The following is a 25,861-nucleotide window of genomic DNA, read 5'->3' on the forward strand; positions in this document are numbered from 1 at the left end:
GCATTAAAACAGTCAATAACATAGTTCTCGATACTTGAGGCGTACAAATGTAATGTTTTCGTGTAATACTGCCAGGAGGAAGGGAGCAGCAATGCTTAGCAGGCAAACGGTGTAGCGCGTAGTCGGACGGCCAAACGGAATGGTTAGGGGGACAGTTCCTGGTCGCTTCCATCCCCCCGAGCACGCAACATAGCCGAATCTGGCTGCTGATCGGCAGCAGCTGTCTTAGCTTCGACCAGGTTCGTGTTCAGGATGCGTACGGTCGTCAGCAGTGGCTGATTGCTTGCTGAATCGCGATGTTTGAAGCTGGCCTCGGGCTCGGCAGCCGTACCACCATCAGTTTCCATCTCACCATGCCCGGTTGGTGCACTCTCTCCGTTGGTTTTCCGTTGAAGAAGCGCCGGAGCATGGTCCATGCCGTCATTACGCATACACTCGATGCCATAGATTAGAAGAAAACTGGCTGCCAGCAGGCAACCGAGACTGTTGAGCACCGTCGATACGATCATCACGTAATACCAGATGCTTAGCACCTCGTTGCAGTTGAAGTCGCTGCAGAGACACAGAGGGAGAGCGATAGTGACGAGTTTTTGGCAATGGGATACAGAGATGGTCCTGCCACTTAAACGCTACTTACCGGTACTCCAGCCGATGACCATCGTCTTCTAGCGACCGATTGGTACCGGCAGGCGGGCTCGCTTCACCACCTGGTCTCTCCGGTACAGTACGGTGCGGATCTAGCGTGCAGACACAGGTGGACGCGTTCACGTTAAAGCTAAACTCGGGCACGCAGCGCAGATCCGGCGAGGACAGGTTGGTCGCGTGGATGAGCGCATAGATGAAGGCGAGCAGAGTGAAGAAGATGGTGAGCACCAGCACGACGAGTGCATTCACCCGCAGCACATGGAAGCAGTTCTCGCGGACACAGTTCCGTGAAACCGGTGGCCGGTCGGTGGTGGCACCGATTGCTGCTGCCGTTACCACTACCGAAGCCTTGCCACCACTGCCGACTACCAGCCGCTGCCGCCGGTCGGGCCGCTTGAAGGCAAACAGCACTAGGAACATAGTACCGCAGAGAATGAGCTGAAAATAAAGAATCGAAGCGCATGTCAGTCCGTAGGGAGGAATGTGGGTGATAAGAATACTCACCGTTAGCCCAGACCAGTACGGGTTGTCCTTGGTGTGCGTGGACGGGGACCAGACCATGATCGTGAGCCCGATCAGGCTGAGCAATGCCCCGATCAGTATTTGCAGCACCATCAGGCCCTTGCTGAGCCCCAGATGGCGCAGATTGAAGGAATTACCGCGCTGATAACGCTGCTGCTGGTACGCCTTGCTGCTGCTGTTCTGCAGCAGCATCCGGCTGTGGCGGAGGCTGCTGCGGGTCGGTTTGTGGCGCCCGATCAGCGTGCTGGCGTTTTTGGCGAAGTTCTGCGGCACGGTCGTCGTCATGTAGATGGCCTGTTTGGTGTTTGCCAGAGGAAAGGAAAAAGCACACGAGAGAGAGGCATTAAGGCGACAATAATATTGGAACAGGATGAGATTGGCGTACCTCGGATAGGCTGCCACGGTTGATGGCGGCATCGGGCGGCAGTTGAATGGTGATGCTTTTGATGGTCGAGTTGGGGCGTGAGATACGTGGTGCGACAGGGACCTGTTGCTGCTGCTGCTGCCCGGGTGATTCCCGGGCCGGGCTTGGGCATGCGGAGGATAGCAGCACGGTGGATGCGGTCGAATTCGGTGAGGCCGAAGCATCAGGCACACTGAGGGTGGACATATCCACAGCGTCATCCGTCCTTGATGCCGACGGTGTAGATGATGCCATCGAGGGTGCTTCTGGTGGTAGTGGTGTTGTCCGACCGTTCCTGCGGTCTTCCTGCTCGTCGCCGTTGTCGGCATCTGTCCGTCCTGGGGGACTGGTGCTGCTGCTGCTCAGCCCAAAGAAATTGGAACGGGCGGAGGTGTGGTGCGGGCGGCGATGCCGATCCAGTGGCTGGGTTGTCGCCGCAATGCTCTCATCGAAGCGGAACTGTATGTCGGGGAAATGAATCGTGCGGCCCCCGGAACCGGCACCTGGTGCACTGGCAACCATTGTCGTCAGATTGTCGTAGAGACTGAGTGGCCGATCATTGGTCGATACAGCTGCACCGGCGCCAATACCATCAATTGCCGATTGCTGTTCCATCATGCGGGCGAAAAGACGCAGTCAATGTAGACGATGGCGCCCTTTTTGTTTTTTTTTTGTTCTCTGCCTGTCCCCTAGGAGGTACCGGCGTGATGAGAAGCGGTGAGTGATCTTTGGTTGCAACTCATCTCATCTAACAGACCCGTCGAGGTAGGCTCACGAGCGAACCCAGCAAGCAGGCCCAACGTCCAACGCGTCCACCACACACACGCGCCACGCGTGTCAATAAGCGCCGACGAAAAGGTCTTTGGCCTCAAACAAAAAGCGGCTCTTCCGTGGTGGCTCCGTGGTGGTTGATGGACGTCGGATGGATTTTCGGGGGCGGTCTACTGCTACTCTGCCAAGCTGCAGAGATTTTGTTTACCAGCACGATCACGTTGCTGGACCGCGAGAGCGAATGATAGATAGATAGAGAGAGAGAGAGAGAGAGAGAGAGAGAGAGAGAGAGAGAGAGAAAGAGAGAGAGAGAGACAAGAGCGGAAATAGAAAAGGGGAAACTTGAGCGCGGAATAGAGTTGCGCGGTGCTTGTGGATTTCCCGGAAGCGTCGACCACGACGACGATGGGGCTGTTGAGGCTGATGGTCACCGCCGCGTTACACCGCCACTACTTTCTCCGCGACATTTCACCGAACAGCCTCTGTGCACCTGTAGTCAACACACTACGCGGTTCCAACTTTTGGGGGTCCTTTTCAACACTACGTGCCTCGCTCCAAACACGATCTAATGCGGCCAAAAAGCGGCAAGCGTAAACCAAAATAAAGCTAGGAGCAAACTGCTGCGACCTCTGTGTTTGTAGGACGGTTACGGAATGGCTTGTTTTTATGGCCGCGCGAGCACCGCGAGTAGCAGCAGCAGCGCAAGAAGAGCGTACAGAAGTTCCCGTACGTGAGCGAGCGAGCGAGCAAGCGAGAGTGTGTGCGTGCGTGCGTGAAAGAGAGAGAGAGAGAGAGAGAGAGAGAGAGAGAGAGAGAGCCGCGCATAAGCGCTAGGATCACGATCAGTCAAAATGCGTCTAAACGAGAGCGAAAGGCTTGCGACCATACGACTAATTTTTTTGTATTTTTACGACATCCCATACAAATGCGCGAAAACTTGATCGCGACACATGAATGCACATGAGAGAGAGAGAGAGAGAGAGAGAGAGAGAGAGAGAGAGAGAGAGAGAGAGAGAGAGAGCACAGTTATTATGGACTTTTAAAGGGCCATTGGGTGCTGGTAGACGGTGGGTACACAGAAATCGGTACAGGGGAGGTCAACTCCATTGTGCAGGTAATTAAATGTCTAAACCGCTGGTGCTCCGAGGAGTGCTAATTTGGAAGAGACATGATGGTTTCATACCTACCCTAGGTATGTGGGCGTCATAAACCACCACAGACACACCTAAACGCCTCATAAGCTAGTTCAAAGTAATTTGTTTTGCTTTCTTTTTTTCATAATGGCGTGCAATGGGCCTCGCTTGGTTTTGAGGTTTACTCTTTTTTTTGCCTTAAACGCCTTCCGATATTAGTGATGCAATTAAATGACAAATGATTGGCGTTTTATTGTGCTCCAGTTTTAGGGTCCAGGGGGACGCTCGTCGCTTAAGCGCTAACCGCTGGCGAAGGTCCAAAATAGCCTAGATAAACAAAGTCGTAACTGGGCTGGGCTGGGTTGAGCTGAGTTTGCAGATTTGGCATTTGTATTGAAGCAGCACAGCGCAGTTAATGAGCTAATGCGATACAGGAGATTCAGTTGTTAAGCCCAGGCGCCAGCGTATACTACTGCTGCTGCTGCTAAACTCCGTTGACCGCCGTGTGTTCTAACTGTGTTGTGCCGTGCCGCTCATGATGACGTGGCGCGGACGCTTGATTACGCTGCAGTTGCTGCCGGCGGCGGCGTTTCTGTACCTTCTGGCCCTTCCTTGCTGCTGCAGCGGCGTTGATGCTGTCAACGATCCGAATGGTAAGTTCGCGGCTCGACACTATGGTCTGATTGATCTGGTCGGGTTCTCTCCTTCCCATCCTCCAGCCATTCTTACGGCCAGCTTAGCATGTCGGGAGGCCGGAAATGGGACGGCGACGGCACACGAGAGCGTACTGCTCACCGCCTATCGGCCCCTGTTCGAGAGTGTCCGGAAGCGCGACTATCTGGACGCGCAGAGCCAGAAGCTGCACACACTCCAGGAGTACCTAGATGACCGTGCACCGTACGTGAGCGTCGGGATGGATCCGACCGTCGGTATTCCATACGGGACGGAAGCGTGCGTGCCCGAGCTGAACCGACACTTCCGGCGTCTGGTCCTGCTGCGTGTGACCGACCACCACGAGGATCTGCGAGGCGGTGCTTACCGGCGGCTGGAGATATGCGTGCGCACGCAGGAGGACAGCTATGACGATGCGGTAAACTTACTCCAGGCCACGCTCGTGCTCGGCGCTGGTCATACTTCGCCATAAACCAATAAAAGGCAAGCGACTATGACTACGGCTTCTTCGATTCAAACCGATTCCGCGACGGAGTGAGGAAAGAATAACGCACACGTCCATTCCAATATCAGTTGTGGTTTGGGAGGGGGGGGGGGGGGGGGGGGGTGGTGATGCGTGATCATTTTTTCAGCCTCCCGATTCAATCTTAGCAGATCGCGATCGCGGACGATCGGTCGCGACCTTGGACCGGGAAGCGAATCACGGAAGAGTCCCCCTTTGGTTGCCGCTGATATTGGATAGAGAGAGAGCGTGAGAGAGCCAGAGATAGAGAGATGGACGACGACGAGAGAGAGAGAGAGAGAGAGAGAGAGAGAGAGAGAGAGAGAGAGAGAGAGATTGACGACGACGACGACGAGAGAGAGAGAGAGAGAGAGAGAGAGAGAGAGAGAGAGAGAGAGAGATTGACGACGACGAAGGCGATGCGGATATCGTTCATTCGATTTGCTCGAGCTCCACGATAATATTCCGGTTTTCTGCCTCGATGGCCGTCTTTGTCGTTCGGCTTTTTCGGGCCAAGAGCAGCCAATGGGACGCACGTGCACAGCGAACAACGTCGAGCTCGTTTTAGTGAATGGCCTCAGTGCGCGACCATGTCCCGCCCGTCCGCTGCCCGTGCAGACGCTAATGTCCCCCCCCCCCCCTCCGGGCGGCCACTCCTGGGAAGTTCTTTCCCGTTTGCGAGTCGGGTCCGGGCCAGTCGTTCTCTTCCTTGGTCAGCTCACTAGCAACCGCTATCGCGTTCTGCACGTCTTCTCGGCCTGCTACAAGGTTGCGTGTGTATGTGTGTGCATGTGTGTGACGAAAAGAGAAAAAGAGAGAGGAAGGGAGATATAGTGTAGAAAGTATAGCACCATTTTATGAGTATAACAGGAAGGTAGCAGAAAAGTAATGGTGTGGATCTAGGCTCTCTAGATTCTACAGAAAAATAGTAACAGGATCGCAACAAGCGTTAAATAAGGAGAACAAGGTCCAGAAGCAAAACAGTACTGAAAAACAGCCGAGTAAACGTAGCAAAAGAAGTGAAGACAAAACGGAGAAAAGTAGCAAATAAGTGTAAACCAAAGCAGAGAGAGCAGACAGAAGCAGAAGAGCAGGACACAAACTGAAGCTGGATCACAGGAAGTGTCAAAGCAAAGGATTGAGTAGCAGCAGCAACAGCAGCAGTGCGAACGGCGGTGGTGTTTGTGTGTGTTTCGCTTATGGCCACCGTCGGTGAGAAGTGCCGCTTGCCAGTAGTGCTGCTGGCATTGTTGTACTGCGACACCATGACACTGTCTGCGGCGCCGGAGCCGCCCGTTTCTAACGGCTGGTCAAAGAAGCAGCAGCAGTTGTTCGGTAGGTTTCGGCCACAGGCCCCACTCGTCCTTCCTCATCATCCTCACACTCAACCTGCCCCGTGCCCCCTCAGAGAATGACACGTGCGCATTGCGCTCGGGGCGGTTGGGCGTTTGTCGGCGCGGCACCGAATGTGACTGGGCGCGGAATGGGCTGCGGCATCAGACGCTGACGCACGCCGAGCTCGCGATCTGTGGATTCGACGGACCGGATCCTATCATCTGCTGCTTCTCGGGCGATTCACTACTGTAAGTGCATGTACTGGTGCGAGAAAATGTTTGGCTCGGTGGTTTTCATCCCTCCTCCTCCTCTTCCTCCTCTTCCTCCTCTTCCTCCTCTTCCTTCTCCTCCTCCTCCTCCTCCTCCTCCTCCTCCTCCTCCTCCTCCTCCTCCTCCTCCTCCTCCTCCTCCTCCTCCTCCTCCTCCTCCTCCTCCTTATCCTCCTCCTCTTCCTCCTCTTCCTCCTCCTCCTCCTCTCTCGCTAGTGAGCAGGGAGTGCGATCGGCGAGGGAAGCTTGCGATGGCTACGACGGGGTGCAGTCCGAGCTGTCATTTCACATCGTCGGTGGTGAGAATGCGTACCGCGGTGAGCTACCGTTCGTCGCGGCGCTCGGCTACCGTCCGCCCACCGATGGCGACAACGATCCGGAACCTGCGGCCGAGGACGACTACCAGTGGGCCTGCGGTAGTAGCCTTATCGCACCCACGTTCGTGCTGACTGCTGCGCACTGCATCGAAACGGATCACGGACGGCCGGTGGTGGTGCGGATGGGTACGACCAACCTGATTGCCCCCCCGAACCCGGCCGCTGTCCAGCAACGCATGGTGAAGGTAAGGTACTGGTCCCTGGTTGACGTTTGCTTCACTCATCAAACCTCTCCGCCCCGCTGCTGGTGCGTTCGCAGGAACACCACCTGCACCCGGCATACCGGCGCCGGTACGCGTACCACGATATCGCCCTGATCGAGGTGTCGGCCGGCTTCATCTTCGACGAGGACGTCCGACCGGTCTGCATCCATCCGAGGGTGACTGATCTCGCTACCTCGGTGCAGCTGATGGCGGCCGGCTGGGGTGACGATGGTCAACGGTCTCGGATGCCGGACCGGTTGCTCCGGACCAACCTCGCCACCGTACCGCTCGACGAGTGCCGGGCACGGTTGCGTACGCTCGGCATCCTACCGAGCTCCCACCTACCGGACGGTGTGCTCGATCAGCAGTACTGTGCCGTCGGACGGCGGCTGGACGGTGTCACTGGCTACCACTCGGACACCTGTAGTGGCGATTCGGGCGGACCACTCTACTACATCGGTGAGCAGCCATTGCAAAAGTACTTCCTCGCGGGCATCACATCGGTCGGGACCGGGTGCGGATCCGGTACGCCCGCCATTTACACTCGCCCCTACCACTACCTCGACTGGATGGCCACCATTGTGTGGCACACGGGCGCAAACACTAGCCGGTAATAGATGGTCGAAGATTCGAGGATTCAACAAACGGTTTACAAACAAAATAAACAATGAACATAAGTAGTAGTGGTGATAGCAGTAACAATACTAGTGAAACGCATTGGTGGGGCGTTCATAAACTTAACTATATACGTGGTCGAATGGTCGATGGCGTTCCTTAATTACTTACACATTCACCTAAAGATTCTTCTCTGCAAATTGTTACTGGAAAGATTTCCAGGAACAGAAGCTGAAAGTCGAGAAAAAATGAATGACGAACGCGTGTTACTCTCGTTTTGGCTACAATCAATCTGACTCTGTTTATTATTATTCTTGGGTTTATATAAAGACGATTAATTTCAATTTCTTAACTCTCGTTCTGTCCTGACCTCCACCTTCACCTTCACATACTCCGCTTATCGCTGTTCATCCGTTTCTGTTCTATATCCATCCAACATGATCATGGTACATTCCGACGATAACGCATTCATACGATCGCTTACCCTTCTTCGGCGATGCAACGATCCGCGGTTCTATTGTGATTGCTTTGCGTTGCTGCTCTTTCATATTTTCTTCTCTTCTTAGCAATGCTAGGCGAGATCTCAGTTAATCGTTGTTCAACACCCTTCTGTCTGTTCCTTCTTGTACATGATTCTAACAAGATCGGTGCATATAAACGATGTGTTCCGGATGACGATATCTATAGGGTGCAATAACCCGGCGAATTGTCGAAAGGGCTCTTTTCGGATTGATATGGCATGGTGCTGTGTTATTATGGTTTAAACGAAATGATGTGGAGAGTGCGTTGAAGCGACGGAATGTTTGGCTGAGCGAGTGGTGACGGTGGGTGAGGTCGCTGCATTAGTGATCGTCTATGTATGTTATGGTATTTTAAGGGAGTACGAGCAGCCGATCAACAGCGTAGTCCATCCTCCGGACGCTCCTTCCTTCCATCTTGCATCCTTAAGTCATCCGTAACTTTAAGCGACGCCACAACTCGTTGTGAGTGCGCGCTCGGGTTGGTGGCGAACGGCGAGTCACTCACGAGCTTCGAAATTCCTGTAGCCAAAACGTACAGCGCACCACACCCCTTCCTTCACCCTGTCCTTGCAGTTTGATAGTAGTGCCCGCGGCCATTGTTCGGATGCTGGAAGGGGAATGCCCACAGCGAAGTGGGGGCAACCGGGGGACCGAGGAGAATGCAGGAGGGCGGGGGGCGCAAAAACCTGTCAGATTCGGTGGAAATTCCTTTCCAGGTGAATGAGAGGAGTGACCAGTGAGTGTCCGGAATACGGAAGAAGAACCACGATGACGATAGGCGATGACGACAACGACAACAACTACAACGACGACGACGACGCGACACACTCATCTGTGTGATGTCCGGCTGGATTGTGAACGGTAACGGCTACCGCTGTCGCTGCAGCCGCAATCTCCAATCAATCTCGTCGCAGGCCGAAAACGAGAAGCACCGTTACTCGTGAGCGTTTAAGAGCGCGCGCGCGCGTTCGCATCGGATTGGTTTTTGGTTTTCGAACGGGATTGAGGTTCACGCGCGTCCCCCCTCTCCTCCACAAGGGTGGTCACAACACACAAACCGGTGCTGCCACGGACACCACCGATTGTGACAGTAAAAGTAGCATCAAGAGCAGCAGCATCAGCAGTACATGCAAGAGTAGTAGTAGTAACAGTAGCAGCAGCAGCAGCAGCAGCAAATCAGTGTGAAGTTCGTCAATATTCGTGATCTCAAGCCTCGGTCCGAATTATCAGTTGGACGAGTTCCACTTCTCCATCTATCAATCGACGTATACATACAGCCAGCTAATCCAATCGGCAGCATCCCCCACGAATCATCCCGTGCTCATTGCGGCCATGGTGCCGCAGGTACGCGGACCGACAACTGTCTATTGACCACCTACCTAAACCGAGACAGCATAACACAGCAGCAGCAGCATCAGCATACTCAACACAACCCCAATCAAACGAAAAACAAGCGCTCTAGCGCCGCGTCTGCATCGAAGTCCGCCGAGTAGCGGGAAGATAACGTCGCGCGAGATGGGACAACCAGTGCGATCGATGGAGGGTGGCCGGGCCGGCCGCTGGTTCATACTGCTCGTTGCCACACTCTGTTCCCTGCCCATCCACAGTGACAGTCAGGTCCTTTACGGTAAGTACGAACGTTGGAGTTCTTGGTAAAAAAAAGGAGTTAGTAAGCCAGCGCTTTCGGTTTTGCGCTGGTAGAAAAGGGGCTGGTAGTTAGACGACTGCGACTGCGATTAAGGCGATTCAACGATAACCCCTGGTGGCTCTGGTGCTCTCGTCTGGCCCTGGTGCCTGATGCACACGCAGTACGCAATCGCATTCAGCACGCATACGCGTTCATATGTACCACACACACAAATGCACATTGCACATGTGCTTGTACTCATTGATGGCACTAATCGGTTTGTTCTTTATTTATTTCATTTTTTGTGGTTCTCTACTGTGTTAGAGGGCGATGCATGCGTGCTGCGCGACGGTACGGCGGGTGTCTGCACCGAGTCGACCGAGTGCCCGTGGTTCCTCGAGACGATCGTTAAGAACAAGCGGTTCGCGGACCGCGTCAGCTGCGGGTTCGATGGGCTGAACGAGGTGATCTGCTGCAAGCAGGACCGGGCTCAGGTGACTGGCGTGCGGTCGCGGCTCGCCTGCACCAGCGTACCCGATTACGAGGCCCGGCTCACTTTCCACATTATCGACGGTGAGGAGGCGGAGGACGGCGAGTTCCCGTTCATGGCGGCCCTCGGTTACCCCTCCGATGAGCCGGTCGTCAATGTGAGCTACCGGTGCGGTGCCAGCCTGATCTCGCCCGACTTCCTGCTCACCGCCGCCCACTGTATCCCGATGAGCGACCGGCCGACGGTGGCGATACTCGGCACGAACAACCTGGCCCCAGGTAACCACGGTACCGTGATCCGGTTGAAGGCCTTTTTCCCGCACCCGGAGTATCGTTCGAACCGGAACTACCACGATATCGCGCTGGTGCAGCTGGATCGACCGATCGAGAACGAGCCGGACGTCAACCCGATCTGTCTGCACGACGATCGGCAGGATCTGCCGGAGGACACGGTACTGTCGGCCGAGGGTTACGGCATTATCGATCTCGACCGTACGTACGACTCCTGCTGCCCTTCTACGATTCTCGGTTATTGTCTTTTATCATCTTCCCATTTTTCTTCTTTTACTTACAGGCAACCAACGATCCAACCAGCTGATGAAGGTGAACCTGACGACGGTGGCGTGGCACAAGTGCAACCAGAGCTTCGCGGACGCCAATCTACTGAAGAACAACCGGAAGCTACCGCAGGGCATAGTCGAGACACAGTACTGTGCGACCGGTGTCGAGAACAATGTTACCAAGATGGTGGGCGATACGTGTCAGGGCGATTCCGGTGGTCCGCTGCAGGTACTGATCGACAAGAAGTACCGGCTGGTCGGTGTCACGTCTTTCGGGAACGGTTGTGGCAGTAACACCCCGAGTGTCTCGACACGCGTTGCCGCCTACATCGATTGGATCGAAAGTATAGTCTGGGCGTGAACAAAACAACCAACTATCCTTTTTACCTCAAATCGAGTGTTTCCCCGGTTCGGATTGTGCAATAAAATTGGATAGGTACCCTTTTGGTCTTTCCGATGGTCCAGGATTCTTCATCCGATTCGATTACTATTTAATACTGCTTGCACGTTGCTGTGCTTTGGACGACATGGCTGGGGACGTGGGGAGTAACTGTTAAGAATAAACGAAACGAGAATATTAGAACAAGGGGAGCGAGTAAGCAAGAGAGAGAGAGAGAGAGAGAGAGCGAGAGAGATAGAGAGAGAGAGAGGATGGACACGGACACGGATGGATGGATGGACACGGAGTGTGGCTATGGATCGGGATCATCGCGAGGTTGCCTCTTGCGGTTTACTACCACTAATGCGAGTCGTCGCGTCGCTTAGCAAAAAAACGAGCAACAAAAATACAACGAAGCCACTCGTTGCTCGTTGGCCTTACTCATTGCGACGCATTCGCATCATCCTCGCAGCACAGCGAACAGGCTACGTAATCGTGATCGTGCGAGGCTCCAGCAAGTCGTGTCGTGATCGTGGCAAGTACTCGTAAACAGCACACCACCGGGATTTGCATAAGCAGTTAGGTTTGGCTCCCATTTTGCTCCTATACTCTCTTTACCAAGTCAGTCTCCTGGAGCCTGTGCCCTGGTCTTGCTAGATGAGAGCATAACAACGCAGAACGGATCGGGACTGCCTGTCCGTTGAATAGATCCAGTGCAAGACAATTCATCAGTCAACCAAATACAACCACAACCAACCAACCAACCCGCAATTTGCGTTGTCTGGCGGAAGAAGGAGGTCTCGCGATGATACTGTTAAGGCGAGCGGTTGGTCTAGTGAGTTCGTTGTTGCTTCTAGCGACATTCTGTTCCTTACCCCTTCAGACACACTGCAATACTCTTTATGGTAAGTCTGTAGCTCCATCGTCATGCGAATTGTCCAGGTTTCCAGGATTTTTCTCCATGGCTTTCCGGAACCACTCCAAACATTCCCCTGTGTTGGAGAAGAATTCATCCCTAAGATATTCTGTGGAATGTCGGACAATTTAAATGGGAAAGAAATTACGAAAAGGCTCTGGGAATTTTCGGGAGGCTTCGGAATTCTTCAATAGATACTAATAGAGACACTGTGAGTCTAGCAGTGCGGCCTAAAGGCTGCGATGGCTGGAATGGCGATCGCCGCGAGATAACCTTTGCCTTTCTACTGTGGTGTGCGCTGAAACATCGCATCGCAAAGCATCGCACCACGTACCGAAATATCTTCCCCCAAAAGCTAATGGTGTTCGTTCGTTTGTTCTACTTTCTCGAACGGAAATTCGCCGGGAATCCGGAGCAGAAGGCGATGAATGCATGCTGCGTGATGGCTCATCGGGGGTTTGTGCAAAAGCGGCAGATTGTGAATGGTTCATTAGAACAATCCTGAGGCATAAGTTGTTTAAGGAGGCAGTGCGCTGTTCGTTCGTCGATGACATCGAAGTAATCTGCTGCAAGCGGAACTGGTTCCATGAGTCCCGGACCGAGCCATCGACAGAGCAACCGACCAAACCATCCACTGAGCCGCCCAACCCCGCCATTTCATCGATATCGAAGAACGTACGGCCTAAGACGGGCGTTCGGTCTCGCCATGCCTGTAACCAGTATAGCTACGTGAACCAGACTTTCAATATCATCAATGGGGTTGAAGCGGCGGAAAACGAGTTCCCGTTCATGGCTGCCCTCGGCTACACGTACGATGAACCGAAGGTCACCGTGAAATACAAGTGTGGGGCCAGTCTGATCACCTCCAATTTCTTATTGACCGCTGCCCATTGTAAAACCAGAAACGGACCCACGATTGCTCTCTTAGGTACGGTAACCATCGCAGATGATCACGATGGAATCGAGATCGGCGTGAAAACTTTCATCAAGCACAACCAGTATAGGTCGAGCAGCTACTACCACGACATTGCGCTGGTGGAGCTAGAGAATCCCGTGGAATACAGTATATTACTGATGCCGATCTGTCTGTACGATGATCCACAGGATCTGCCGGAGCACATGATACTCTCGGCCGAAGGATTCGGTATCGTTGATGAAAATTGTATGTCCAGTCCAGCAGGTTTCTCCTTTTCTATTTTCCTTACACACATAAACACACAATTTACTCCACTCGTTCCAGTGCAAATTGCATCGACACGACTGATGAAGGTGAACCTGACGACGGTACCGTGGCACAAGTGCAACCAGAACTTTGCCGACGCCAACTTGCTGGGGCACCGGAAGCTACTGCAGGGTATAGTCGAGACGCAGTATTGCACTATTGGGGAGTTGAATAATACAACCGAACTTAGAAGTGACACATGTCAGGGCGATTCGGGCGGGCCGGTGCAGGTTATGATCGAAGCAAAGTTCCGGCTCATTGGCGTCGTCTCGTTTGGTCACAGCTGCGGTAGTTCTCTTCCGGGTGTGTTGACGCGTGTTGCCGCCTACATCGATTGGATCGAAAGTATCGTCTGGGCGTGAACAAAAAAAAACAACTATCCATTTTAGCTTCAATCGAGAGATTCCCCGGTTCGCATTGTGCAATAAAATTGGGTACCCTCTTTGGCCTTTCCGATGGTCCGGGATTCTTCATCCGATTCGATTACTATTTAATACTGCTTGCACGTTGCTGTGCTGGGGGGTAAGTAACTGTTAAGAATAAACGAAACGAGAATATTAGAACAAGGGGAGCGAGTAAGCAAGAGAGAGAGAGAGAGAGAGAGAGAGCGAGAGAGAGAGAGCGAGCGAGAGAGAGAGAGAGACAGAGAGAGAGAGAGAGAGAGAGAGAGAGAGAGAGAGCGAGAAGTAATAAGTGAGAATGAAATGGATGGACACGGAGTGTGGCTATGGATCGGGATCATCGCGAGGTTGCCTCTTGCGGTTTACTACCACTAATGCCAGACGTCGCGTCGCTTAGCAAAATAATAAAAAGCAACAAAAATACAACGAAGCCACTCGTTGCTCGTCGGCCTGTTTGCTCATCGCGGCGCATTCGCATCATCCTCGCAGCACAGCAGGCAGGCTACGTTATCGTGATCGTGCGAGGCTCCAGCGAGTCGTGTCGTGATCGTGGCAAGTACTCGTAACCAGCACACCACAGCACTGCATCCAATCTATTCCACTGCCACGGATTCGACGAGGAGTCGCATCAGCCAGATAGCCAGCCAGCTAGCCAGCCAGTGAGTTTCACGCGTGCATATCCTTGCGTAACGAACTGCCCTTGGCTATAGCTAAGCGCTGCTGCGTGAGCCTCCGTTTTGCTTTTCATTCGATTCGATCCTCGCACAGCACGCACAGTGGGTGCGTTTACAGGAGAAGATTTGAAGCTCGTATCTTACTCGGACGCTGAACTCGATCTATTTAGTTCTCGCTCTCGTACTTTGTTTCGTTCGCTAATGAGTTCTTTCTCTCTCGCTCTCTCCTCAGCAGCATTTACTTTTCCATCGGCCCGCTAACGATGGTAGTATTATTAATTGGTGCTGCAGCCCGCTCTAAACTCCCGGCAGCTGACTACTGAAAGAGATACAGGAGGGGGCAGGTGAATATTCGTTCGATCGCGTGTGTGCTTGTATGCGTAGGAGGGTTTGTTTATTCCATTGTTGACACACCACGGATGTCATCAGTGTTGGCCTTCAACCTACTGTTCCCGCCGCCGCTGTTGCTGCTGTGTGCGAGGGTAAGTGATCAATAGGCCAAACAGAGCAGAGGAGAACTCGAACGAGACGTTCGTTCGCACCCGCAATTCGCGACCCTGATCCCCATAAACACTAATACTGCAGCTGTGCCCCCGCGAGGATGCTGGTACGCCGTAGTGTGATTCGGTGGTGCGGCCTAGGGCCTTCCTGCTACCTCGGACCAATCGCCATCTTCTTCGCTCTCATCCGGGCCCTGCTCTGTAACGACCAGATCGTGCTGCAGCAGGATCCGATACTGTACGGTGAGTTGCCATGTAACCGTGATCGTGACGTTAACAGGATCCGATTCATCCCGCCCCTTTTCCACAGAGGGTGATACGTGCCAGTTGCGGAACGGTACGGCTGGTACCTGCCAGCCGGCGAACGAGTGCGAATGGGCCAGGGAGCGACCATGGCGGACGAGCGAGCTGGTCACTTGCTCGTTCAACCTGTCCATGCCGATTGTCTGCTGCGTACGACGGCTCGAACCCCGCATCAGGTACCTGTCAGAGCTAGTCACTCGCTAGTTGCCGGGTTTTTGTTTTCAAATTCCCTAAAACCTTCTTGCCGTTCTTTCGCATCAGCACAAAGCGCATCAGCGAGACACAGTGTGACCAGTACCCTACCGCAACCGGACTGTCCGATCACATCTTCAACGGTGTTGCGGCCCGATTCGGGGAGTTCCCGCACATGGCCGCCCTCGGGTACGGTGAAGTGCGGAATAACACCACACCGTCCCCGTTCCGTTGCGCCGCCAGCCTCATCTCGGCCCGCTTTCTGCTGACAGCGGCGCACTGTTTGCGCGAGCGCCCCATCTTTGCCCGGCTCGGCGTGCTAGAGCTGCAGCCGGCGCGCGTCATCGACGAGCCGATGGACATAGCGATCCGTACCGTCATACCGCACCCCGATTATAACCCGGTCACCTACAGGAACGATATTGCGTTGCTCGAGCTGGACCAGCCGACCCTCGACTGGCCATTCGTTGATCCGGCCTGCCTCTATACGAAGCCCATCGCCAGTGTGGCGCCAGATGCTGCCGAAATGATGCCGGTACTGTCGGTGCAGGGCTGGGGTACGGTGCTACCGGGTGACACCGAGCCGGCCCCGCGGCTCATGAAGGCTAACGTGACCGTGCTGGAGCGGGACGCGTGCACTGCGTCGTTGCCCCGCACCCGCCGCAATCCGGCCGGTCTGCACGAAGGTCAGTTGTGTGCGCTGGGGCGCAACGAGCGGAACGAAACGGTGGCCGATACCTGCCCGGGCGATTCGGGTGGTCCGCTCGAGCTGATCGTCGCTGGCGGTCGCCACTATCTGGTTGGCATCACGTCGAACGGGTACGCGTGCGGATCGCCGATTCCGGGCATTTATACGGAGATCGCGTACTATCTCGGTTGGATCGAGTCGATCGTCTGGCCGCCTGCGGACACCGCAGCTACCGGAGGCAGCACCTGATCGGCGCAATCCGAGATAACGAACCGTCGACCATCGCACAGCTACAAGTACAATTAATAACAACCAATTAATGAATTCCGTTCGAACATCCATCGAAGACGTTGTATTTCACTTTCTGTTTTTGTTTTCTGGTTCCGCGGGCTTTTTTAAAAGAAATATACTCCGCATATACTGGCCGAACATCTGAATGCCCAAAGTACGCGTACGCGGTGATGACCTCCGTCCACCTCCGAGTAGCAGGACCACAGGTCTGCAAAGCCAGTGTGCTCCGTCTGTGTAAGCGTGCAGGTCTTTAAGCGTGCGCGTGGTTACTGGCACGGCATTTGTTGGTGGCAGTGGCTACGTAGCATCCGGAACGCGTGATAATGAAATGATAATTGCAATCATCAGAGAGACAGAAAACGAGAGAGAGAGCAAAGAGAAACAGCACCAGCAGGGAGAGAGAGAGAGAGAGAGAGCGAGAGAGAGAGAGAGAGCGAGATATCGCTGTAGCACGGTTGATTAGGTTGCTCGGGTCGTGCACGATCGCAGTGGCGGCGAGTTAGTCAATGGGCGATTGTTAGTTCTGCTCAGTACGGTGTGTCCGGTAGATGAGCTCCACTTGTGCTCTTGCACATTCCGCACGACCCTCGACCAAATCTGCGAATCCGGAATCACTACTCCAAGTCCTCGCTCTTCACAGGACGTGTCTTTGTTGCAGCAGCAGGAACAGATCTACGTAGTGTGCGGCTGGAGCGCAACGAGAGTAGGGGAGAATATAGTGATAAAGAGAAAGAGAAAGAGAGAAAAAAAGAAAGAGAGAGAGAAACAGGGAAAGGTGAGGAATTATAGCAGCAACCGTGACAGGACGACGATATACAACGCTTAACAGGACAAAGGAGAGGCGCTCATCGCTGGTACGCTCGCTCGTTAGCTCGCCTCTCACAGACACAGACACACACACACACACACACACACACACACACACACACACTGCAGTCCATCCGCGACCAGCGTCCAGAGAATGCGCCATAGTCGGCACGTGGGACCAGTAGAGCTGCCGTCGGTGCTGGTGCTGCTGCTGGTGGCGGTGCTGCAACCGCTTCTACCCCTTAGTGTGGTTGTCGGTGTACCAGTATTGGAGACCGTGTTCAAGGACAGCCAAAGATTCGGTGAGGAACCTAACCATTACTTCACCTCCCCTCCTTCCACCTTCACTCGCTTGCTATTACTACTATCCACAATCCACACCACTACTAAATATCTACTGTCCTCACATCACATCTCGCGAGCTCTCGCGCCCCCACTAGTCCGCAATCGCCACAAACACCAACGTCGGCCCAGGTGCGAGGAGCGCGAAGCGGGTAAACCCCCCGCCAACTGCCATCAACACCAACAACAACCAACATCAACCTTCGCCGCGCACACAATCAAACGGAGGCGTCGGAAAAGACGCTAGGCGCCACAGCTGAGTGGCTGTAGTTGTGTTGTTATGTTGTGTTAGGCACCAGCCGATATCCAGACGGGACAGACGAACTCCTACTATTTCTCACCATCGCCGCGCCTTCTCCAGTCTCACTTGTATCTTTTCGTTCTCGCGTGTGACGTCATAGCGCTCAGCAAACGATTCGCGCTCCGCGCATCCACCCACCGTACTGTACTGCACGCGCCTGCTTCCTCCTACCATATCATTTTGCGCACAGCGACGACGACGCAGTTACTGGCCCCCGGGAGCGCCAATGTTACTCCACCGAAGATCACTGATCCCCTGCCTATGCTTCGAAAAAAAAACAAACCATAACCCGTTTCGTTTGCGTGTGACAGTGTCACGATAGTGTTGTCGTCGTCGTAGTGTTCTTTTGTCGTCTGCATTGGAGTAGCTTTATCAACCTTTGGTGTACTGGTAGTGTGTGCGTAACATAAAGAAGCCGTAAGCGATAGGCATCAAACGTGTTAGGCGTGTTGTCCTGTGGCGCGACTGAGGGAGTTGGCCGGCAATCGGCTGGCCGAAAAGGCTGCCACGGAAGACAGTGCGAGCTGAGCGATGCCAGGACTAGGAGTGCTGTTGCTGCTGGTACATGCGGTGGCCAGTATGCCGCAGGACATCTATTTCCCTGGCCGGAGCGCCGAATCGCCCTACGGTTAGTTGGGTGTGCAGTTCGTCTCAGACTCTTCGATCGTTCTTCCTTCTTCGCTACGCTTCCGTTTTACCCTATCTCACTTCGTTTTGATGTTTTTGTTTTTTTCTTCTTCCTTTCCCGACTGCACTATCTAGAGGGTGACGCATGCCGTATAACGGGTCCACCGGCCCGGACCGGTGTCTGCCGGCAGGCGGCCGCCTGCCCAACTGGTATCGCGGCCAAGGGTGAGCGGTGCGAGTTCAGCGGCAACAGTGCAGTGGTGTGCTGCCCACCGTCAACCGACACCGGGAGCCGCATCATGACGCGAATAGCGCAGCAGGAGTGCGATCGGTTCCACGGTGTACCAACCAACCTCAAGGATCACGTGTCGGGCAACCGGTTCCGGGTGGTGCGGGGCGAGTTTCCGTTTGTCGCCCTGGTGCGCTTCCAGGGCAACGATGACGCCAGCATGCGGTGCGGAGCGTCGCTCATCTCGCCCCGCTTTCTGCTGACTGCGGCGCACTGTTTCAGCGAGGCGCCGCCGGCGAGCGTAACGTTGGCCGCGCTAGCCGTTGACGATCCCGAGGGCGACACGTACCCAGTGCAGCGGGTGCACATCCACGAGGGCTATCGGCGCCGCGACAACGATATCGCCCTGCTCGAGCTGGCCCGCGACGTCACCTTCGAGTCAGCCATCGGGCCAGTTTGCCTCAACACAGACACGGAGCTACCGCTCGGTCCGACCGTCAATCTGACCGTGATGGGCTGGGGCAACGACGCCCAGGGTGAGCAGAGCAAGCACCTGTACAAAGGCACCGTGCAGTCGGTACCGACCGGCGAATGCGCCCAACAGTTCCGCGACGTCGGCATCAACAACGTCGCGGTCGGCGACAATCAACTGTGCGCGCTCGGTGCAAAGGCGGGCGAAGATTTTACCGATGCGTGCGAAGGTGACTCGGGCGGTCCGCTAGTCGCGACCGTACGCGGCCGTCCCCTTCTCGTCGGTGTCGTCGCGACCGGGGTACCGTGCGGTGCGAAGATACCGGGCATCTACACCCGCGTCTCACAATACCTCGACTGGATCGAACCGATCGTGTGGCCAAACAAGTGAGCTCGCAGTGCTGTTACTGCTTAGTATTAAGTTCACCGAGCAGAAAAGAGCGGCCACGATGGCGTAATGGTAATGAAGGATCAACAAAAACAAAACTGACGCATTCTTTCTGGAACGCGAGCGTTCCGGAACCTTGACGAAACTGTTTCCTGTGCTCCGCTGGTATCTCGAAATACATACACATATACATATACATTAGGTAATCGAATAAGTCTTTTCGTATTTTTAGTAAAACTTCAAAGGGATATATTTTTATTATTCGATTACCTAATATTAGGTCGGAGCATAATTCTTTTCGTTTTTTGGCAATAGATGGCTTTGGAATCGTCTATCTCCACCGTTATCAATTATATTATGTCATATATTACAACGTTGTTTTAAGGGACATTTGATGTATCATTTAATCAAAACAAAACAGAATTTGGAGAAGTCTGCAAAAAGTTATAGCTGTTCAAAGATGTATGAAAATAATGAAGAAATTCGCTATATTTTGAATTTTTTCTATGAAAAAGGGAAAAATGTCACGCAAGCCACCAACGAAATTTGTGAAGTTTTCGGGGACAATGCTGTATCAGATCGCGAGGCACAACAATGGTTCGCTCGCTTCCGTTCTGGAAACTTTGATGTGAAAGATGCACCTCGCTCTGGTCGACCTATCGTTGCTAAAGTCGATGAAATTATTGAAAGGATAGACCAGGATCGTCACAAAAGCAGCCGTGACATCGTTAAGGAACTAAACCTTCACCATTAAACGGTTTTGAACCATTTAAAAAAGAGTGACTGCAAAAACAAGCTCGATGTTTGGATACCGCATGAATTGGCTGTGAAAAAATTGTTAGACCGAAGTAACATCTGCGATTCTTTGCTGAAACGAAATGAAATCGATATTTTGTTGCGTGTGGCTGTCGCGACCACTCCTGCAACTCCATGCTATTTAGCGGTAGTCCGTTGTCCGCTTTAATTGTCCTCGGTGTGTAGTAGCTAAAATGTAAAAGTAAAAGTATTTAAAAACTCGTCATCGGCTTTTCTCACCGCGCTCGCATCCGCCTTTTTCCTCGCTATTGCCACCAAGAACCTGGAGTAGTTGTCCGTTGCTACCAGTGCTTTCCATCCCAACGTATCGGTGACGATGACAAATCCGCTGACACCTTGTCCCACGGGCTGTTCGGCAGGTCCATCAGAGCAAAGTGTCTATAGGAAACAGGTGAAGTCATCCCGAACAAAATCGCTCGCGACGATTAGAAAAATGAATGAAAAAAACTGACAGTTCCTGCCTTTGCTTTGGTTGCGTTGGAGACGCTGTATTCGGTTTGCGAAGTAAAAAATCCAAGTTCGAGTTCAAGGAACTGCTCGTTTGATCTAAAATTAGGAAATGTATCATTTAAACAGGCAAAAGTACATAACATGCCTGATAAAACCATTGAACTTTTCCGGAATCAAACGCACGCTGGTTGGTGATGCCCGTCTGACCAGGCTCCATAGTGAGAAGACGGCTAATGAGCTTGCCGCTATAGTGAGAAGGAAGAAAAACGTCAAACACGAGATTCTCAGTATGGAGCTTGCTGCTGGCGGCCTTTCTCTCTGTGTGAGGCCGTTCGCTCCCGCAAAGAACGATTCCTCTCTCAGTATGGAGCTTCGCTGTTTAGCGAAATTCTCAGGGTGTGTGAGTCGCATGCTGCCGTTGATTCCCTGTGTGCCTGCGAGCGAGTGTGTGCGCCACTCGCGGCGAACAGCTGTATGCTCTCGTATGGCGTGTATGATCGAGCGAGAGAGGGATATCGCTTGCCTTTTCTCGCATAGGACCGCGGCTTCGGAGACCGTTTCAAACTACTTTAGTTTTTATATATTTTTCTCTAATAAAAAAAGGAATTTGAATGTAAAATTGTAGCTATTTAAATTGTTAATGATTTATGTGTGATTTGGTACCAGATAATCGTTGGTTTGGCCTGTAAAAATGCCGCATAAAGCTGCAGAAGTCGACTCAAAATCGTTTTCCAAAGTTCCTTTTTCATACATTTAGGCAAGAATTGTTGAGCCGAATGTTGATTGTTTAGTATTTCTTAATCTTATTTAAACCTGTCCTATGTCATACATAGGACAGGTTTAAATAAGATTAAGAAATACTAAACTTGAATAAACGAAGAATTGTAGGACAATTTCTTCCTCAATCATATGTTTGCCGTGAAGTGGTTTGTAACTCTTTTACCCTCGTTCCGCAAGCTGATAGTAAAGATCTATACCTCTTGTACGAACGATGAAACAAAGGATAATAAAGCACTCCGATTCTTCAAAAGTGTAACTCTTTTTCTAAATTTGCTGAACATTCAGTCGCAGATTAAAATGCTTTGTTAAGGGGTTTTGTTTCCAAGCTAAAGTAATTGGGAAAGAACGATTCTATCGAGTGCACTACAGAACAACGATGGTGCAAACCCGGTAATAATTTCGGCAATTCTTTTAGCACATTTCTCGAATCAAAACGGTACATTCAATTTTCCCTAATCAACGCACTCTTTACTCTTGGCTTTGCCTTTGAGACCAGCCGGGCTGAAACAAAGGTTGCTTTACAGAATCAAAGAGGAATACGCAAGAGGAACAATAGAGACAACGTAATGCAATATTAGTAGTCTAACGAAAGATCGATAGATGTACCTTAGCGGATAGAAACGGCTCATGAAATACTTCGGAACCAGCGCTGTTAGCCTTTCAATTGCGCTCGGTTGTGTCTCCGTCTAGGAGTAACATGCATTAAACGGTTTATAATGCATTTGTAATTAATTACAAACACATTTACTTCCAAAGAATCCCAAAGACGAAAGGTTCTATCATGTAGAAGCGTTCGTTTGAATTTGTTCTCGCTTTTTAATAGTGGTATTTGTGTTTTATATCCTGCCTGCTTGCAGACGATCGTACGTAAAACAGTGAATGTCTCGGCGATGAATCTTTTGCTAAACTATCTTAGTTCACAAACAGATTCAGACCGTATAAAGCGGGATAGATTTGTGCAAGACACTTGATGCGCAATTTTAGGAAACCGAGACAGGAAGTTTTACTATAATCATTTGAGTATCATTTGAGTATTTTTACTATAATCAGTTTGAGTGTAACAACGTTTTCCTCCATCCCTAATGGTACTTCTAGTTCTGGCAGCCACCCACGTTTCCGTTGATTATGAGCTACAATCGTTACATGTAATCTTTCAGTGGCCAAGGCGTGCAGCGTGCCTTGCCGTGGTTGAGCCTTGCTGGTGGAGATCGTGCTTTTGATTGATATCATTTACGGTCCTTGAAATGCCATCCATTTGTTTTCAATGCAAGGTGTGACTGCCTTAGCAAAAATGCGCTTCAGCTAGTGCACACTTTGCAGTAACAAGGGCAACTTTATGTGCCTCGATTTGCATCCGATCGCGGCTCCGTCGCGGCTACTAAAAGCCAGCCTTTCCGCAGCGTTTCCCACTGCCAATTACGCTACTGCTGCGAATAGCAATCGCACCTGATCAGCACGCAGTATCGTTTAACCTTATCATCCTTAGAGCTCGCGCTAAACGGTCCATCCCAACGCGATGGGAAGCATGAAAAACCGCATCCCTATGCGATGGACACCGTGGAGCGCGAGTTGATGATCGAACAAACATTTGGGAAAAGAGCACAAAGAGCAAAACTATTCATACTGTGCGCGCAGCACTCTCCGTTTCGCATATTCTTATTGATATGCATACTTATTGATTTCAAGTTGGTAAAATTGTGCACCGTGTTATTGTGCGTTTAAAGTGCTCCGCCACAAAGTTTGGTTCCGATCGCATCGACGAACTACAACCACATCGGGAGGTAAGTATGGTTCTCTCAATAAATAATCGCCATGCATTAATCGTTCTCTCGAATAATTTCAGCCGCGAAACACCGATCACGACGACTACCATCACACAGACACCGACCCACGACCCCACAGCCATGACCGAAGACGAAGTCGTTCCCTCTACAGAATAACAGCTGTAGCACAGAGCGAGGGAAAAAGGGGGAAGGAACACAGAGAGAAAAGAGAAGCGGGAAGAGAGAGAACCGGCGGCGGCGGCCGACCATTCTCTTTTTTTTTGCTCTCAACCGCAGCCACGAGCCACCACGAGGCTGCTTCCTTTCTTCGAGCAGCTTCAGAAAAAGGTCGCAAGTTGGTAACAAAAACCTCCAGCCCCTTTGGTGAGAACGGGAATTGCGACCAACGTGCGACCTTTTTCCGAAGCACGTGCTCGGCTCGAATTTTGCTCGATTTTTTTTCCCCTGATTTGCTCGAATTATGGTCGATTGGGACGTTAGGTGCTTTATGTCAAATTGCTATAGACACTTTGTTAAAGTCAACTTTTCTATAGTGAGAAAACCTTCTCACTGCACACAGGGGGTTCGCTCCGGCCGAGCTCTCTCCCCAGTTCGCAGTGAGAAGGTTTTCTCACTATAGAAAAGTTGATTCTAACAAAGTGTCTATAGGAATTTGACATAAAGCACCAAACGTCAAATTACTGACAGCTGTTTACGTTCATCACCAACCAGCGTGCGTTTGATTCCGGAAAAGTTCAATGGTTTTATCAGGCATATCATGTACTTTTGCCTGTTTAAATGATACATTTCCTAATTTTAGATCAAACGAGCAGTTCCTTGAACTCGAACTTGGATTTTTTACTTCGCAAACCGAATACATCAAACATACGGCTCGTCCGTCCTTATATATGTTAAAAAAAACCGAATACAGCGCCTTCAACGCAACCAAAACAAAGGCAGGAACTGTCATTTTTTTTCATTCATTTTTCTAATCGTCGCGAGCGATTTTGTTCGGGATGACTTCACCTGTTTCCTATAGACACTTTGGTTTCTAAAATGGGACTTGGTTGGTACTGGCATATAAGCGAGTCAATACAAATCGCCTTCCCCAGTCCCAACCGAGAAACAAAGGGCCAAGGCACCGATGAACCAACTTTCGTGAAACCCGAACGCGAACCCGAAGACCAACCCGAACGCAGTGTGCTCTCGTGTGCCCGCCCACCCCAAATGAACTACGCTGTGATTGGTCGATCAGCCACCGCGCAATGGCGGTGGTGTTTATTTTTTCTATTTCTCTTTGCTGACGTCACACGTATATGACGTCGACATTTTGTGATGTCATTTTTCTGCGTTGCTGTTGTTGGTGGTGGCGTCGTACTCTTCGCTGCTTGATCCCAGTTAGCAGCGAGAAGGTTTTTGGCTTCCCCTCTGCCGACGTAGCGGGAGGAAGGATGCGGCGGCTGAGAGAGAACCCCCCGGTGCCTGCGACGGGGACGAGAAGAGGCGAGCGCGACGCTCACTATGAAACCGCTCGTAGTCATCGGGGGAAAGAGCGGAAGAAACGGCGAGGGGGAGGGGGTTTCGCGCGAGAGCTTGTGGAGCACGGCTGCGGCGGAGTGCGAAGAGAAGAAGGGTGAACGAAAACGAACGCGAGCTTGTGGGTTTCAATTACGCGGAGAGGGAAGGGCGGCAAGGGTAGAAGAGCAAAGCGAACGCGAGCGTGTTCAAGACGAATAGCAGCGTGAAAGGAAGTTGAATAGCAAAAAGAGACGGAGCAAAATCGACCTGAATTCGGCTAAGTCCCGCTCGCGGGCAGTCCAAATTTTTCTAAGTCCCGGGACGCACGCTTTTCGCGGGTGCAGTGCAAGTGCGGTCAATTGTTTGCCGTTTGTAAAGTGATTTTGTCATCACTAGGTAAACGGCCCGGTTACAGAGCTACGCACGGAAGCTGGATTATTTTGAATTTCATTATTTTTCTCTTTCCCTAGCATACAAAAATACTCTTCCATGTCATTCTAATGTTACCCATCCCTACTTTATCAAAGAGGCTCGATAGCTACACATTTTTGTTATCTTCACGGCATGAACATTGCTGCTGGCGAATGCAGCGGTTGATAAGCCAACTTCTAGCCATGTGCTCTGATAGCTAAAACGCCCGGTTACAGAGCCTCGATTGAAAAAATGATTGTTTGAAATTATTCCTTTTCCATTTCTCACAAAACAATCAAACATGTCCCTCCATTCCATTTTAACCATTTCCATGTTGACTCATTTTCAATTTGATTCCTTACAATTTCGAGCGTTTGCTCGCGATGTCACCGGAGAAAGGGCTCTCGTGAATCGATGTAAGATTAAGCCGTGATCATATTCTTTAGCGGCCAAAGTGGTGCAGCGATTGACCTTGCACCAGGTTGATTGTCATTGCCTCCCGGTTTAGGTCCAGGTCCTGCAAGTTGTCACCGTATGGAACAGTAAAGCAGGCGCGTCCCATTACCCACATTCCGTTTGGCTTTGCCGCATCCGTGTCTATGTATATCGCCTCAATTTTTTTCAGTGCACTTCGATACCGGAGAGGTGAACCATTTCCTAATCGCTTTCCGAATCGGTAGCCACTCCACAATGCTGCCGTTGATGGCTGTCTGGCCCATCTTTTTCATTTTCGAAGAGCATTTTACCC

General features: G+C 51.9%; 7 protein-coding genes across 9 annotated transcripts; 6 read left to right on the top strand and 1 right to left on the bottom strand.

The window, feature by feature from the left end:
* Positions 1-126: 126 nt before the first annotated feature.
* Positions 127-3,114, bottom strand: LOC126570774 (uncharacterized). The gene is made up of 4 exons (XM_050228765.1): positions 1,553-3,114; positions 1,150-1,461; positions 638-1,083; positions 127-552 (listed from the first exon to the last, which is right to left on the bottom strand). Exons 1-4 carry the CDS (start codon positions 2,186-2,188, stop codon positions 144-146), a joined length of 1,803 nt encoding a protein of 600 aa, XP_050084722.1. The 5' UTR covers positions 2,189-3,114; the 3' UTR covers positions 127-143.
* Positions 3,115-3,902: 788 nt separating this feature from the next.
* On the top strand, positions 3,903-4,643 carry LOC126580754 (uncharacterized). Its single transcript, XM_050243998.1, has 2 exons — positions 3,903-4,127; positions 4,194-4,643. Exons 1-2 carry the CDS (start codon positions 4,010-4,012, stop codon positions 4,616-4,618), a joined length of 543 nt encoding a protein of 180 aa, XP_050099955.1. The 5' UTR covers positions 3,903-4,009; the 3' UTR covers positions 4,619-4,643.
* A 599-nt stretch (positions 4,644-5,242) lies between these two features.
* LOC126580912 (serine protease persephone-like) lies at positions 5,243-7,533 on the top strand. Its single transcript, XM_050244264.1, has 4 exons — positions 5,243-5,983; positions 6,057-6,231; positions 6,469-6,814; positions 6,889-7,533. Exons 1-4 carry the CDS (start codon positions 5,848-5,850, stop codon positions 7,444-7,446), a joined length of 1,215 nt encoding a protein of 404 aa, XP_050100221.1. The 5' UTR covers positions 5,243-5,847; the 3' UTR covers positions 7,447-7,533.
* Positions 7,534-7,750: 217 nt separating this feature from the next.
* On the top strand, positions 7,751-11,111 carry LOC126572499 (serine protease persephone-like). The gene is made up of 3 exons (XM_050231858.1): positions 7,751-9,595; positions 9,920-10,576; positions 10,659-11,111. The coding sequence occupies exons 1-3, from the start codon at positions 9,484-9,486 to the stop codon at positions 11,003-11,005; spliced, it is 1,116 nt and encodes a 371-aa protein (XP_050087815.1). The 5' UTR covers positions 7,751-9,483; the 3' UTR covers positions 11,006-11,111.
* Positions 11,112-11,230: 119 nt separating this feature from the next.
* Positions 11,231-13,621, top strand: LOC126572475 (serine protease persephone-like). Of its 2 annotated transcripts, none has more exons than XM_050231834.1 (3): positions 11,231-11,928; positions 12,361-13,101; positions 13,180-13,621. In XM_050231834.1, the coding sequence occupies exons 1-3, from the start codon at positions 11,829-11,831 to the stop codon at positions 13,521-13,523; spliced, it is 1,185 nt and encodes a 394-aa protein (XP_050087791.1). In that variant the 5' UTR covers positions 11,231-11,828; the 3' UTR covers positions 13,524-13,621. The 2 variants fall into 2 exon arrangements, with proteins under 2 accessions (XP_050087791.1, XP_050087782.1); XM_050231825.1 differs by having other exon boundaries at positions 11,358-11,928; positions 12,358-13,101.
* Positions 13,622-14,062: 441 nt separating this feature from the next.
* LOC126572488 (serine protease persephone-like) lies at positions 14,063-16,350 on the top strand. The gene is made up of 5 exons (XM_050231846.1): positions 14,063-14,221; positions 14,472-14,718; positions 14,822-14,979; positions 15,047-15,215; positions 15,301-16,350. Exons 3-5 carry the CDS (start codon positions 14,838-14,840, stop codon positions 16,166-16,168), a joined length of 1,179 nt encoding a protein of 392 aa, XP_050087803.1. The 5' UTR covers positions 14,063-14,221; positions 14,472-14,718; positions 14,822-14,837; the 3' UTR covers positions 16,169-16,350.
* A 628-nt stretch (positions 16,351-16,978) lies between these two features.
* Positions 16,979-19,571, top strand: LOC126572504 (serine protease Hayan-like). 2 transcript variants are annotated; one of them, XM_050231873.1, is made up of 2 exons: positions 16,979-17,319; positions 18,423-19,571. In XM_050231873.1, exons 1-2 carry the CDS (start codon positions 17,172-17,174, stop codon positions 19,376-19,378), a joined length of 1,104 nt encoding a protein of 367 aa, XP_050087830.1. In that variant the 5' UTR covers positions 16,979-17,171; the 3' UTR covers positions 19,379-19,571. The 2 variants fall into 2 exon arrangements, with proteins under 2 accessions (XP_050087830.1, XP_050087839.1); XM_050231882.1 differs by lacking the exon at positions 16,979-17,319 and adding an exon at positions 18,131-18,288.
* The last annotated feature ends 6,290 nt before the right edge of the window (positions 19,572-25,861 follow it).

This window comes from Anopheles aquasalis, chromosome X, assembly GCF_943734665.1.
Source record: "Anopheles aquasalis chromosome X, idAnoAquaMG_Q_19, whole genome shotgun sequence".
NCBI classification, from domain to species: Eukaryota; Metazoa; Arthropoda; class Insecta; order Diptera; family Culicidae; genus Anopheles; species Anopheles aquasalis.